Below are 14,551 nucleotides of genomic sequence, written 5' to 3' on the forward strand. Positions count from 1 at the left end.
TGCAGAGCCTTCAAATAAGATGTGTTCTTGTGAATCTTTGCAGATCCATCCAATACCCGTCTGTCCGTCTTCCTTCCAAGATGCATCCGTACAACAGAGAAGAGAATTGGGGGGGGGGGATCTGTGGGATTCGTGGGTTTCATGTCCTATGAATGGTTTTGTTGTGTGTTCTAGCATCATGCTTTAATTATGTGCTATGTCCTTATTTAAGACATCACTTTTCAACCACTTAAACACCATAAATTAGTTGGTGGTATTGTAAATGCTTACAAAATTAAAGTTATATACTTGCTTATTCGTTCCAAGAACATTATTATTATTATTTTAGGTTTGATTGACAGTCAAATGTTTCTTTATTTACTTTTTAAATAATATATACATTGGTTATATTTTGTGGTCAGGCCTGACATCAACCGATCTGTCATTGGCTTCATCTTCAACTTTAACATGTGACTTCGTTCACCTTGTTAGAAGTGTGTGGATAGTAAGTAACCTTTACTTGAGACGCCTTTAGTTGGTTCTTTTTATGGAAAGGCAAATTAGTATCTGACCAAATATGATCAACCACCATAATAACGTGATTCATGGCAAAAACAATGACAGCATAAAAACTTTCCGTGTCTATCTATATATTTTCCTTTTTTTGCTTGTGTATATATACACACACATCTGAAAAGGTAAGTAGCGTAATTCATTCAAATGGCCACTCTAGGGCAGACAGGTTCAGCTCTTATTTACAGTAATGCCCTTCCGAAGACTCTTCCACGTCCTAAGGCTTCTGCATGCACCATTGTGGCCAAAATGACACCACGTGATGATAAGTCAACAATAGTTCGTCGCCGTTCTGCAAACTATCAGCCTTCTCTTTGGGACCATCACCATATCATCTCAGTGGAAAATGGATATGCGGTACGTACACATTCCCTAAAAAAAAAATAGTTCTATAAATGATGTTATATAGGACTATGTTTATAGCCTTCTATATTCAATGACACTGAATTCAGAATAATAAAAACGTACGGGAGAGAGATCTGTTGAAGGAAAAAGTGAGAAAGATGTTCGATGATGAGAAAAAGACTTATCTCTACCAATTGGAGTTCATTGACGATCTACATAAACTCGGGGTTTCATATCATTTTGAAGCGGAAATCAAAAACTTTTTAATATCTTCTTATCAGAAAGATAGAATAAACATCAGGGAATGTGACTTACATGCCACCGCACTCGAATTCCGACTTTTCAGACAACGTGGTTTCAATGTTTCAGAAGGTTATTTATTTTCATACTCATTAAAAAAAGAAAATATCGTTTCTTATATATGTTAAATTTTTGTTTTCTGATGAATACTTGATCTTATATATACAATGAAATTGTGTTTGTTACAGATGTATTCGATGTTTTCATGGAAAATTGTGGGAAGTATATATATGACAGTGATGATATAAATGGTTTCATATCTCTTTATGAAGCGTCATATCTTTCGACAAAGTCGGATACTAAACTGCAAATATTAATCAGACCTTTCGCAACACAACAACTCAGAGATTTTGTTGATACTCATAGTAATGAAGATTTTGGGTCGTGCAACGTCGGGGAGATGGTGGTCCAAGCGTTAGATATGCCCTACCATTGGCGAATGAGAAGGCTAGCCACGAGATGGTACATAGATGTGTATGGAAAGAGACATAATAAGAACCCTGTCCTAGTTGAGTTGGCGAAGATCGATTTCAACATCGTACAAGCTATTCATCAAGAAGAACTCAAATACGTTTCCAGGTAATATTAAATTAATAGAAGTCATATAGCTACTTTTTCAGGTATCTTAAATTTATAAGAAATTATGATATAATCAAGTACATAAGCCATAGATTAACTAATAAGTTGTTGATTAAAATTCATGAAGTTTACATGATATAATATTATTTGAAACTCTTACTGCACATAATATTGTCAACAACATACATTTCACCAAATATTATCAACTCGGAATTCGGATGCATGGTAACACACCGCGACACTTGTACGATATCACTACTAAGTTACATAAAGTGGTCACGCAAAAATATTTATTTTTGAAACCTTGAATTAAAAATTGATATAACATATTATAAAACTATAGAGATTATTTTATCCTCTTATTTTGCACTTGCTTTATATGTGGTGTTAAGTTGGTGGAAGGAGACGGGTTTAGGTAAGCAACTCCACTTTGCAAGGGACAGAATAGTGGAAAATTATTTTTGGACGATCGGACAAATCCAAGAGCCTCAATATGGATACGTTCGACGAATAATGACTAAAATAAATTCACTTCTTACTACTATTGATGATATCTACGATATCTATGGCACTCTTGAAGAACTCCAACTTTTCACTGTCGCGTTTGAAAAGTAAAGACACCCCCACACTTTTAATTAATTTATATTTCAATTTCTTGTTATTTTATATATATAATGTTATATAAGATTACTTGATTGAATTGTGTATATAAATATGTTGCAGTTGGGACATAAATTGTCTTGATGAACTCCCCGAGTACATGAGGTTGTGTTTTTGTGTTGTATACAATGAAGTCAATAGCATCGGATGTGATGTACTCAGAGAAAAAAATATCAACGTGATTCCCTTCCTCAAAAAATCTGTAAGTATATAAAATAATAAATATCTTATAAATATTTTTTTAAACAAGAAATTTTTGGTCAATCCATTTTCCTTACAATTAATTTATTTATATATGTAAGATATCTTTTTATGTTAAAAAAAAATAGTTATTTTTCCTCTTTAAATTTATTTCTTTTTGTAAGAAAAAATTTGGTTAACAACTTTGTTAATGTACAGAAACCATCCTTACATAATTTCATATTTTTAAACACTGGATAATTCTTTATTTCTTACATAATTTAGACCATATGAACTTTCATATGTTGTACGTAATACTAGTTTTGCAATTATCTTAAATTTAGTGGACAGATGTATGCAAGGCATATTTAATAGAAGCCAAGTGGTACAAAAGAGGACACAAACCAAATCTGGAAGAGTACATGCAAAATGCTTGGATTTCAATATCGGCCCCTACGATATTTCTTCACTTCTACTGCGTGTTTTCCGACCAACTCTCTGTTCAGGTCTTGGAGACTTTGTCCAAACACCAACAAAATCTCGTCCGAAGCTCTGCCTCCGTGTTCCGTCTAGCCAACGACCTTGTAACCTCACCGGTAAAATACTTTCTTCCAAAGTAGCTAGAGGCACAGGGTTGGATGCATAACACATTGTCGATAACTAATGGAACTAATTGATGGAAACGGTAACCGAAATAAGTAGTCTATATATGTGATTGAAAGATGCAGAAGTATCCCTATTAAAAATGGAATTTTTGTTTTCATTTTGTTTTTGAAAGATTATTGAGTTTTTTTTTTAATTTATAAAATCGATTAACTTGAAGTTTTTGTTTTGTTTTTATATGAATTATACATTTTGTTTCTAATGTATCTTATAAATACTAATAAAATATACTTTACCACCATTAGAATTTTGCGTTTACCAGAAATAGGGTTACAAATTCTACTCTCCTTATACTTTTAAGAATTGATTAAAAATATAAAGTGAACTGGAACTGTATATAGCACTAATATGGCCATCTTTTTATCTACATATGATTATATGAATATGTGTATGTATGTAAATAAAATATAGGATGAATTGGCGAGAGGAGACGTCCATAAATCCATCCAATGTTACATGAATGAGACCGGAGCTTCAGAGGAGAAGGCGCGTTCGCACGTGCGACAGATGATCAACGACCTGTGGGATGAAATGAATTACGAAAAAATGGCACATAACTCTTCGCTACTCAATCATGATTTTATGGAAACTGTGATAAATTTGGCACGTATGTCGCTATGCATGTATCAGTATGGCGATGGCCATGGCTCTCCCGAAAAAGCCAAAATTGTTGATCGTGTAATGTCTATACTCTTCAATCCGATATCTTTAGATTAAACTTCATATTACATTAACTATCATATGGGTTTTAGATAACCAGATATAAAGTTCCACGAAATTGTATTTGGTTTAGGCTATATAAAACTGATATCATACGATTGCCAACATCGACATTATAGAACTTTCACAAGAATACACACAAATTATGAAATTGGGGACTTAAAGCGATAGTTCCACCCCACCGTGTAAAGTGGAGACCATAGATAGACATGTGAACCACTTGACCACCTGGTTGGCTTTGTAAATGTGTATATATAAACTTTTCACTTCAAAGAAAAAAAAATGGAAGGAAACCTAACAAAGATTTCCTTTGAAATAATAAATATGATGGTTATATATCAACTATGATATGAATTTTATTTAATTTTGTTATTTGTGGTGATGAATGACAACACAGGTCAATGGCGTCATCTTCGACAACATGTGATATCTATCAGACTATCACCATCGTTCACCATGTAAACGTGACGCCCTTCGTAAGATTCTTTTTTCTCAAGACAAATTTATGTGACCAATAAATCACCTTATATTATACGGAGTAATTAAAACAGATACGTGTTTTCCCGGAAAAAACGACGACAACATACGAAGCTTGTATATATTATATATTTATATATAGGGACTTACATCTAAACCAAATTCAAGTAGTGTAATACTTTTGTGTAATGGCCACTTTACTGCAGATAGGTTCAGCTCTCATTTACAATAATACACTTGCTAATACTCTTCCACGTTCTCAGTATTTCAAATGGACCACAATGGCCAAAATGACACCGGATGAGTCTACCGTTGTTCTACGTCGTTCCGCAAACTATCCACCGTCTCGTTGGGACCACCGCCATCTCCTCTCCATCAAGAATAAATACGCGGTACTTACGTAATCCTTATGAATATTATGTTGTATTATTGAGTACAATGTTGATAGCTATGTTCGATGACGCTGTATTCAGACAGCTAAATGTGTGCAAGAGAGAGATTTGTTGAAGGAAAAGGTGAGAGAGATGCTAGTTGACGAGAAGAAGACTTATCTCGACCAGTTGGAGCTGATTGACGCTCTACAGAAACTCGGGGTTTCTTACCATTTCGAACGTGAAATTGAAAACATTTTAACAGATTCTTATCAAAAGCATAGAATTGACATGCATGGGAAAAGATCTACATGCTACCGCCGTCCAATTCCGACTTTTTCGACAACGTGGTTTCAATGTTTCAGAAGGTTGTTATCATCATATTCATCCAAAAATATCATCACTTATATAGAAATTTGGCCTGACATATATAACCCACTAATGAATTTATTTATTTATTATACAGATGTATTCGATGTTTTCATGGAAACCAGTGGGGAATTTGAGAGTGATGATATAAATGGTCTACTATCTCTTTACGAAGCGTCATATCTTTCGACAAAGTCGGATACCAAACTGCAAAAATTCATCAGACCTTTTGCAACACAAAAACTCAGAGACTTTGTTGATACTCAAAGTGATAAAGATTTTGAGTCTTGTGACGTAGGCCTAAGGGAGATGGTGGTCCAAGCGTTAGATATGCCCTACTATTGGCGAATGAGAAGGCTAGCCACAAGATGGTACATAGATTTTTATGGAAAGAGACACAACAAGAAACTTGTCGTAATTAAATTCGCCAAAATCGATTTCAACATCGTACAAGCTATTCATCAAGAAGAACTCAAATACGTTTCCAGGTAATAATATTATATTACTGGAAGTTCATATTATTATTTTGAACAGTCAAACTAATAAAAATTAATATTAAATTACTAGAAGTCATATAGCTATTTTAGGTAATATCATTGAGATCACCTAAAAGAAAAATACTTAAGTTCACTCCTAGAGGAAAACTTTTTTGTTCACCCACTCTCCTCTAAACCAATCAGAATTTTCCATCTAATATTTCATTAAAAAAATAAATCAAAATTAGGTTAGAAAAGCAAAACAAATTAAAGAAACAAATTATGTATACTTTTAATTAAGGAAAGTTAAATATTGGCTTGGTTTAGATTTTTAAAATTAAAATAAACTTATGTGTCGGTTGTTGTAAATCCAAAGAGTGGAATAGATTTTATAGAACCTTTCAACCCACCCTCGAATGGAAACATGTACATCCTAGTGGCAGTCGACTATATCTCGAAATGGGTAGAAACAATCACCAGCCCGACAAATGATCACAAGATCGTAATGAATAGTCAGGACAATTGATCCGGACACCAAACTGTATATATAAATTATACTTAGTTTGTTTTACTTTTGCTTTAAATGTGGCGTAAAGCTGGTGGAGGGAGACAGGTTTAGGTAATCAACTTCACTTTGCAAGAGACAGAATAGTGGAGAATTATTTTTGGACTATTGGGCATATCCACGAGCCTCAATTTGGTTACGTTCGTCGAATAATGACTAAAGTAAATGCACTTATTACAATGACGGATGACATCTACGATATCTACGGTACTATTGAAGAACTTCAACTTTTCACTGTCGCGGTTGAAAGGTGATACACTGATAATTTTATCTCTCTACTTTAATTTCTGGTCATTATATAGATTACTGATTGAATTGTCTATATAATTTGTGTTGCAGTTGGGATGTAAATCGCCTTGATGAACTCCCCGACTACATGAAGTTGTGTTTTCGTGTTATGTACAATGAAGTCAATAGCATTGGACGTGATATTCTCAGGAAGAAAAATATTAACGTGATCACGTTTCTAAAAAAGTCTGTAAGTAATTTTTTCCCCATATATATTGTTTTATTCTAATATTTTAAAAATTAATTTATTATATCTATAAAATAATTCTAAAAAAAATCTCTGTGAAGTACTTGCAATTTTAAATATAATTAACAAATTTCTTAAAACATAGAAACAATTCTTACATAATCCTTCATGTTGTAACTAATGAAAAAAAAAAATTTGTTTTCCAAATTATCTTAAATTTAGTGGACAGATCTATGCAAAGCATATTTAGTAGAAGCAAAGTGGTACAGAAGAAAGTACAAACCAAATCTGGAGGAATACATGCACAATGCTTGGATTTCAATATCAATCCCAATGATATATGTTCACTTCTACTGCGTATACTCCGACCAACTCTTTATTCAGGTCTTGGAGACTTTGTCCCAACATCAGCAAAACATTGTCCGATGCTCTGCCTCTGTGGTTCGTCTAGCCAACGATTTTGCAACCTCACAAGTATAACAACTTCTTCCCAAACTCATTAATTATAGGTTTGATTTTTAGATTTATTATTTGGAGGCTGGTCGGTCATATAAATGGATGGAACAAAAATTAACATGCCTATATAGGAAGTTAGAAAAATGGTTCTAGTTTATGTATGTAAGTGATGTGCGAACTGGCCTTATTGATATATATATATAATATATGTATGTATGTATGTATGTATGTATGTATAGGATGAATTGGCGAGAGGAGACGTCTATAAATCCATCCAGAGCTACATGAATGAGACCGGGGCTTCAGAGGAGAAGGCTTGTTTGTACTTACGGCAAATGATTCAGGACTTGTGGGATGAGATGAATAACGAGAAAATGGCTCATCATAGTTCTTCGCTACTCCATCATGATTTTATAGAAACTGTCATGAATTTGACACGCATGTCACAATGCATGTATCAATATGGCGATGGCCATGGCTCTCCTCAAAAAGCCAAAATTGTTGATCGTGTCATGTCCTTACTCTTCAATCCCGTTCCTTTAGATTGAATGTGGCATAATTACATTTAATATCATATATTTTTGTTTCAAACAAGGGCATATTACATATATATAGTCCCACGAAATTGTATTCCGCGCGCTCAGGCTTCAATCGCCCTCTCTTGAGTGTTTGAACACAGAAATACTTTATACAAAACACGATTATATCAAATATGAATCTAACAAATATGTTGTAAAGAATTTTAAGGCAAGTACAAAAACTCTCCTTTTAATAGACGAGCCGTGACTTAGCTAAAACATGATTGAATACCGAAAGAATGAACTCGTTAAACTATCTGGAGATACCGAAAAAATGAACAATTGAATACCGAAAGAATGAATGATTTTACACTAACTTTATTTTAGAGTAAAAAATAGAGTGATATATTGGAGAAAAATCATGCTTTATTATAAAGTTATTCTATTTTAGAGTAACAAGTAAAGATATATACATTGGAGATTGTATAAGAATATACTTTGACTTAGTAAAAGTTACTATAAAATAATAGAGAAAATAAAGACTCAAAACCCATACAAATACAATACATCAATTATACTAAAAAACTTGGTTCTGGAAGTAGAAAGTAATAATTTTAAGACAAAAATCTAAAAAAATCTAATAATTTTCTCTACCAACAACAACCATTGAGAATAGTTCAAAAACGTGCCAAAAAAAAAAAAACCCAGTAAAGTGGTCATTTTCACCATGTCATGGCAATAATTTACAAACTGAAGATCTCAGCCGTTAAAAGTCAGTTAGCGAATCAGACGGCTATGGATCCGTGAACTCATAAAGCTCATGAGGCCTAAATCATCGCATGCTCTGTTTCTTCCTTCACCTGAAAATTTGGGACTCCCCTTCAAGAAATAATAAATAAGCTTTTTTTTTTAAAAATGACATCTTTCAAAGACGATAATCCCGAGTCAAATTTATCAGTCAGTGAGTACTCTTTAACTCTCAATTTTGATTTTTTTTTTTTTTTAAATTTACTCTGTTTTTTCTTTCTCAATTTTTGTGTTTACTTGATGAATTTGATTCTAATCATCGAAAACTTCAGTAAATTTGAAAACTTTTAAGGTTTTTTTTTTAAAACAATTCTGTGCCTTTTCTTGTTGAACAATCCTGTTTCTGTAGTTAGGGCTGAGATATAATCATAAGAATCTGATCAAAGCTGAGATTTTTTTAATATTTGGTGAAACCTTGAGACGATTTTGGTCTAGATTCATTCGAAAATTTCCAAAAAGTTTTGATTTTTAGTGTGTATGAGTGTTGATTGATTCCGATTCTAGAAGCCGTCATCTATTGTTTCTTCATCGGTTACTTTGAATCTTTGGTACATATAGTGAATAGTGTGTTTCAGATAACTCTGCAGAGATTCTCAGTCAAGTTTTGCTTAATTCTGATCAGATTTGTCTTAACGTTTCAGGACTTCTAATGGAGGAAACAACAGAACGACCATCTGTTTCATTTTCATATTCACAATGGATGTCAAATGTAAAGAAATCAACACAAGAAGCTTACGAATCAAAACCCATTTCACATTGGATTCTCTTGCTCCTCAGCGGTGCAGCAATGCTTATAGCTTTCCCGGCTTCTAGTTTACTGTCACGTCTTTACTTTTCCAACGGTGGTAAAAGCAAATGGATCATCTCTTGGGTTGCTGTTGCTGGATGGCCAATCACTTGTCTCATCTTACTTCCTACATATATCTTTCAAAAGATCAAACCTACACCTCTCAATGCAAAGCTTGTTCTCTCTTATGTTGTGCTTGGTTTCTTGAGTGCTGCAGATAACCTTATGTATGCTTATGCCTACGCGTACCTCCCTGCATCGACTTCTTCTCTTCTTGCATCTTCGTCGCTTGCCTTCTCTGCTTTGTTTGGCTATCTCATTGTTAAAAACCCGCTGAATGCTTCTGTTGTCAACTCCATTGTGATAATAACTGGTGCTATGGCTATAATAGCGTTGGATTCAAGCTCTGATCGGTACAGTTATATAACCAACAGCCAGTACTTTGCAGGTTTCTTTTGGGATATAATGGGGTCTGCGCTTCACGGGCTCATTTTCGCATTATCTGAGCTTCTCTTTGTGAAACTGCTTGGAAGAAGGTCATTTCACGTTGCTTTGGAGCAGCAAGTCATGGTTTCGCTTATAGCTTTCGCGTTTACCACTCTTGGGATGGTTGTGAGCAACGATTTCCAAGGGATGAGTCATGAAGCTAAGAGTTTCAAAGGCGGCGAGTCTTTGTACACTCAGGTTCTTGTCTGGAGTGCAGTCACGTTTCAACTTGGTGTTCTTGGGGCGACTGCGGTCTTGTTTCTGGCATCCACAGTCATGGCAGGAGTCCTTAACGCCGTGAGAGTTCCCATCACGAGCATTGCTGCTGTCATATTGATGCATGATCCAATGAGTGGCTTCAAAATCCTGTCATTGATCCTGACGTTCTGGGGATTCAGCTCTTACATCTACGGGAGCTCGAGCTCGAATTCAAGTACTCAAGCTTCCTCTTCATCCTAATATGCAAGCTTTTCCCCTGTCTCCATTTCTTGAAGTAAATTATTTCTTGAATGTTATCAAATACAATTAGTGTTATATAAGATTATGTTCGGAGTCAAGTTGTAGCTGCTGTGTCTTATTACCTCTTTGTGCACAAGTTTTATTGGGGCTAAGAACATTTGAGATTAAGGTAAACACAAACAAGCTTATATATACAACCGATACACATGAAGAAACTTGAAAGAACCATGGAAAAGAGCAAAACACTGAAAAAAAGGCAAAGAAAGGAAAAGAACAACAGTTTTGCAGAGATTCAGAAGTGATGGATGTTTCATTGATTAGGTCTCGGTTCAATGTCTTTAAGAAGACCAACTACTTGCTGCATACTTGGCCGCTTTGAAGGAAGATCAGCTGTGCAGAGGTATGCAATCTTGAGAGCTTCTTCCATTTGCTCGTCTGAACCTGTCTCTTGGATTTTTGGATCAATAGCTTTTGATCCTTGATTCTTCCTGACCAAACTTCTAACCCAACTCACCAAGTTGGTATCTTTCTCATCAAGATAATCATCTTCAATCGGCTTTTTCCCTGTCATGAGTTCAAACAGAACAACCCCAAAGCAGTAGACATCGGACTTCGGTGTTGGCAGCTCGTGTTCGGGTTGCAAGAACTCAGGAGGTAGATAACCAGGTGAGCCATGAGTAATCTCATCGTCCAAACCATTTCCAAAGACTTTGGCTAAACCGAAATCAGATAATCTTGGCTCCAAGTTCTGGTCTAGATAAACACTACTAGCTTTCACATCCCTGTGGATCATTGGCGGTGAACAACCGTGGTGAAGAAATGCTAATGCTCGGGCAGTTCCAAGTGCTATCATGTGCCTAAACCGCCATGTGGCCACTGGACCTTCATGCCCTATGTTTCGGATACCATTGTCAGTTTCTTCTTCCCATGTATCTGTGCTCCAATCATCTGTTGTCTGAACTCCAAATGGCAGATCATGAAGCAGGTTCTGCAAGTTACCATTTTCCATGTACTCGTAAATAGCGATCCTTTGTTCACCGGCTATGCAGTATCCAGTTAACGGAACAAGATTTGGATGCTTGATCCTTCCAAGAAACTCTAGCTCTCTAGCTGCTTCTTGGTCACTCAGAGTTGAGCCGTGGACCAAAACTTTTACAGCTACATGAATCCCACCAGGGAGGAAACCTCGGTAAACAGGACCAAATTTACCGTCTGCTAAGAGAGTGTCTCTGTCGAAGTTGGAAGTTGCAGACAAGAGATCCGAAAACGTGATGTTCAACAATGGCTTCTCAAAGATAACCACAGGAACTGCATTTGCCTGCTTCACATCAGCCACCCATGTTGTGGAATCCGTTTGGAAAGAGAATGGACCTGAAATACTTTGTTCCTCCTTTAATGAGACATCTTTGGCTTCACCTGATTTTTGTTTCCTTCTGCAGCCAAATGCTACAAAAACCAATGCTCCAATGAGTAAACACATTGTAGAAAGCGTCACTGCCAAAGCCAGCTTGAGTCCTCCAGTGACTGATCTTCTTTTCTTGAAGAGCGCCGGGTTTGCAGCGATAGGACAGCTATTTGTAGAACCAAAGAATGATCTGATCAAAGTTTCATCTGAAAACTTTCCAGAACAAAATGTTAAGTTGTTGAAAGAGAAGTTGAATCTCTCCATCCAAGGGAGCTTCTCAAGGATAGACATTGGTATCTCTCCTGTCAAATTATTCCTCGAAACATCGATTGCCACGAGGTTCTTGATACTCAATAGTGGGATATTCCCTGACAGATGGTTTCCAGAAACATCAAGTGTGCTCAAATCATTCAGCTCTGAGATCTCTCTAGGTATGTGACCGGAAAGATTTGTGTTTGACAAGTTAAGATACTCTAAACCAGAAAGCATCTTAATCCTCGGAAATATCCCTCTATTGAATCTATTCCAAGCTAGATTCAAGTGCTTAAGCTTCTTTAGCCGTGTTAGATTCTTGAAGATATCTCCACTGAGCTCATTCTCAGACAAGTCAAGATAAATCAAACCAAACCAGTTGGAGTCTACCTGAGAGGAGATATGATCTTGAAACCGGTTTTTGCTGAGATCAGCCACTTCTAGAGTCTCCTTGAACAAATTTGTCAACGAACCTTCAAACTGATTCCCTGAAATGTTGAGAGAAGTGATGGACTTCATATCAGCAAAATATGTGTCCTTGCCATAAATCTTGTTTCTTGCGAGGTTTAAAGTTTTGAGCTTTGGAAATGCAGAGCCAAACCCATCAGGAAGAGACCCTTCAAGCTGGTTTGAGGAGAGATCAATGGAAACCAGAGATTGGCAACCAAGAAGTCCTCGTGGGATTGACATCTGAAACCCATTGTGATCAAGCTTCAAGACTCTCAAGCTAACAAGAGAATCCACAGCTTCAGGGATTGCACCAGAGAAGTTGTTTCCAGAGATGTCAAGTGACTCAAGCTGCCCAAAATTCCCAACATTGCTAGGGAAAGACCCAGAGATGTTGTTGAAGGAGAGGTTGAGGTTCTTCAAAGTGTTCAAACTCCAGAAATCAGAAGGTAAAGCAGAGATTTTGTTGTTGCTAAGATCCAAAGATTGAAGCTTGCTGAGTTTACCAATGGTGTTGTCAGGGATTTGACCAGATAAACCCATTCCAGAAGCAATTAACACAATCACATGCTCATTCTTGGAATCACAGAACAAACCTTGCCATGAACAGAAAGGAGCAGAGAAGTTATAAGCTTGAGCAGAGCTTAAACCCATTTGCTTGAAGAATTCAGAAACAAAGAAACCATCTGTGTTAGGTTCTTGGCAATGAAACTGCTTCAAGAACAGAGGAAGAATCAGTGCATAACCCCAGAAACCAAGACCCATTGAAGAAAGCTCTGAAATTTATACTCAGAAACCCCAACCCCAAAGAGCTAAGCAACAAAATTTCCAAAACAGAAGAAAGAATGCAAAATCTTAGTAAAGCTACTTTGTGGTCTCCATGCAAGAAGAAACTCAGAAAGCTCAAGGGGTTAAAAGACAAAAACAAGAGAGATCTGAAGATAGAGAAAAAGTGTTTATTTAACTTTGTGGTGCTTCTCAAGAACACGAGAGACCAAAGGACATAAAATCAAGAAAAAGGAGGATTTTTGTCATTGGATTAATATATAAATTATTAAGCTTCCCTTCCCCTACCTCTGACTGTGACAAGACTATCTTTTCTTTAATTGGGAATTCTAAATTACGAGAGTGAAGAGAGAGAGAAGAGGACATTTATTATTAATGAGAGAATGAGATTTTTCATTAATGAGAGAATGAGATTTTTCAGTAACACTGAAACAGTGCCATTGGCTCCTTTATTTTTCTAGTTGGACCAAACACATTTTTATACTGAGAAAAAAAAATTAATTTCTTAATACAAATATTTTTGTTAACATAGTAAATTGGTTTGTATCCATTGACTCTACTTTCTCTGTTTCTCACTATTTGCGAAGAAGTGTAGTTGAAATTGGTAACTTATTGGTCACTACTCACTAGTCATGAGACCATCAGACCAACTTGTGTTTGAACCACCCTTAATACGACTAGAAAAGGACATAGCATCAGCGTTTAGTTATTAAAGTTTGTGTGATTAATGAGGGTTTTTTTATACAATACAAGAGAAAAAGAACATTATCTTAAATTGTTAAAAATTCTTTATTCTTCTTTTTCTTCTCAAAAGATATCCTCTTGTACTTATTAGGAAATCTAACTCCATTGATGGTTTATGTCATGCCACTAAAGGTGTGTGCAAAGTATCTATGTTCTTATACTTTTTGGCTTTAAAAGTGTCGGTTGTAATTCACTAATTTGTGGATTAGTTGTTGAGACAAAAACTAATCTCCACAAATTATTTTGTACTTTGACAAAAACAATTTTTTTTTGATTAATGTGCAAATTAACCCCCAAAATAAATTGTGGCTCAAGCTGTTTGTAATAAGAAACTCATAACTGTTCTTTTTATTTTGTAATTTCATTACTTTCAAATAGAGCTGTCTCTATTTTTTCTTTTTCAACTTAGTTGTTGTGATAAAGAAAATCATAACTATTCTTTTTGTATTGTGATTTCATTATTTTCAAATATAGCTGGCACAACAATTTATATTTTTATCAACCTAGTAATATAGTAAATTTTAACTTAGCCAATCATTACATTGTTTCTTATAATTAAGCATATATTTGGTACACTTTTTCTTGTCCACTCCAAAGTACATTTAATTGTGAAAAAGGAAAAGTTAATTCAGTCTATACAAAGTTAGAAAAGAAAAATATAACTAGACACTG

The 14,551-nt window shown here is 35.3% G+C and overlaps 3 protein-coding genes and 1 pseudogene across 3 annotated transcripts; 3 read left to right on the forward strand and 1 right to left on the reverse strand.

Annotated features, from left to right (window-relative positions):
* LOC104713865 (tricyclene synthase, chloroplastic-like) lies at positions 600–4,062 on the forward strand. The gene is made up of 7 exons (XM_010431084.2): positions 600–909; positions 1,005–1,269; positions 1,386–1,776; positions 2,169–2,387; positions 2,500–2,638; positions 2,961–3,212; positions 3,691–4,062. The coding sequence occupies exons 1-7, from the start codon at positions 700–702 to the stop codon at positions 3,994–3,996; spliced, it is 1,782 nt and encodes a 593-aa protein (XP_010429386.1). The 5' UTR covers positions 600–699; the 3' UTR covers positions 3,997–4,062.
* LOC104713866 lies at positions 4,572–7,764 on the forward strand (annotated as a pseudogene).
* Positions 8,531–10,343, forward strand: LOC104713867 (probable purine permease 5). Its single transcript, XM_010431085.1, has 2 exons — positions 8,531–8,667; positions 9,155–10,343. Exons 1-2 carry the CDS (start codon positions 8,622–8,624, stop codon positions 10,243–10,245), a joined length of 1,137 nt encoding a protein of 378 aa, XP_010429387.1. The 5' UTR covers positions 8,531–8,621; the 3' UTR covers positions 10,246–10,343.
* On the reverse strand, positions 10,416–13,486 carry LOC104713868 (probable LRR receptor-like serine/threonine-protein kinase At2g24230). Its single transcript, XM_010431086.2, has one exon. It carries the CDS (start codon positions 13,112–13,114, stop codon positions 10,556–10,558), a length of 2,559 nt encoding a protein of 852 aa, XP_010429388.1. The 5' UTR covers positions 13,115–13,486; the 3' UTR covers positions 10,416–10,555.

This window comes from Camelina sativa, chromosome 9, assembly GCF_000633955.1.
Source record: "Camelina sativa cultivar DH55 chromosome 9, Cs, whole genome shotgun sequence".
NCBI lineage: Eukaryota > Viridiplantae > Streptophyta > Magnoliopsida > Brassicales > Brassicaceae > Camelina > Camelina sativa.

Bases quoted from the DNA above. Each gene is read 5' to 3' on its own strand.
- LOC104713865 (XM_010431084.2), top strand. From the start codon at position 700: ATGGCCACTCTAGGGCAGACAGGTTCAGCTCTTATTTACAGTAATGCC. The intron at 910-1,004 runs GTACGTACACAT...CACTGAATTCAG, and splicing joins CAGTGGAAAATGGATATGCG to AATAATAAAAACGTACGGGA. The intron at 3,213-3,690 runs GTAAAATACTTT...AATAAAATATAG, and splicing joins ACGACCTTGTAACCTCACCG to GATGAATTGGCGAGAGGAGA.
- LOC104713867 (XM_010431085.1), top strand. From the start codon at position 8,622: ATGACATCTTTCAAAGACGATAATCCCGAGTCAAATTTATCAGTCA. The intron at 8,668-9,154 runs GTGAGTACTCTT...TTAACGTTTCAG, and splicing joins CGAGTCAAATTTATCAGTCA to GACTTCTAATGGAGGAAACA.
- LOC104713868 (XM_010431086.2), bottom strand. From the start codon at position 13,114: ATGGGTCTTGGTTTCTGGGGTTATGCACTGATTCTTCCTCTGTTCTTG.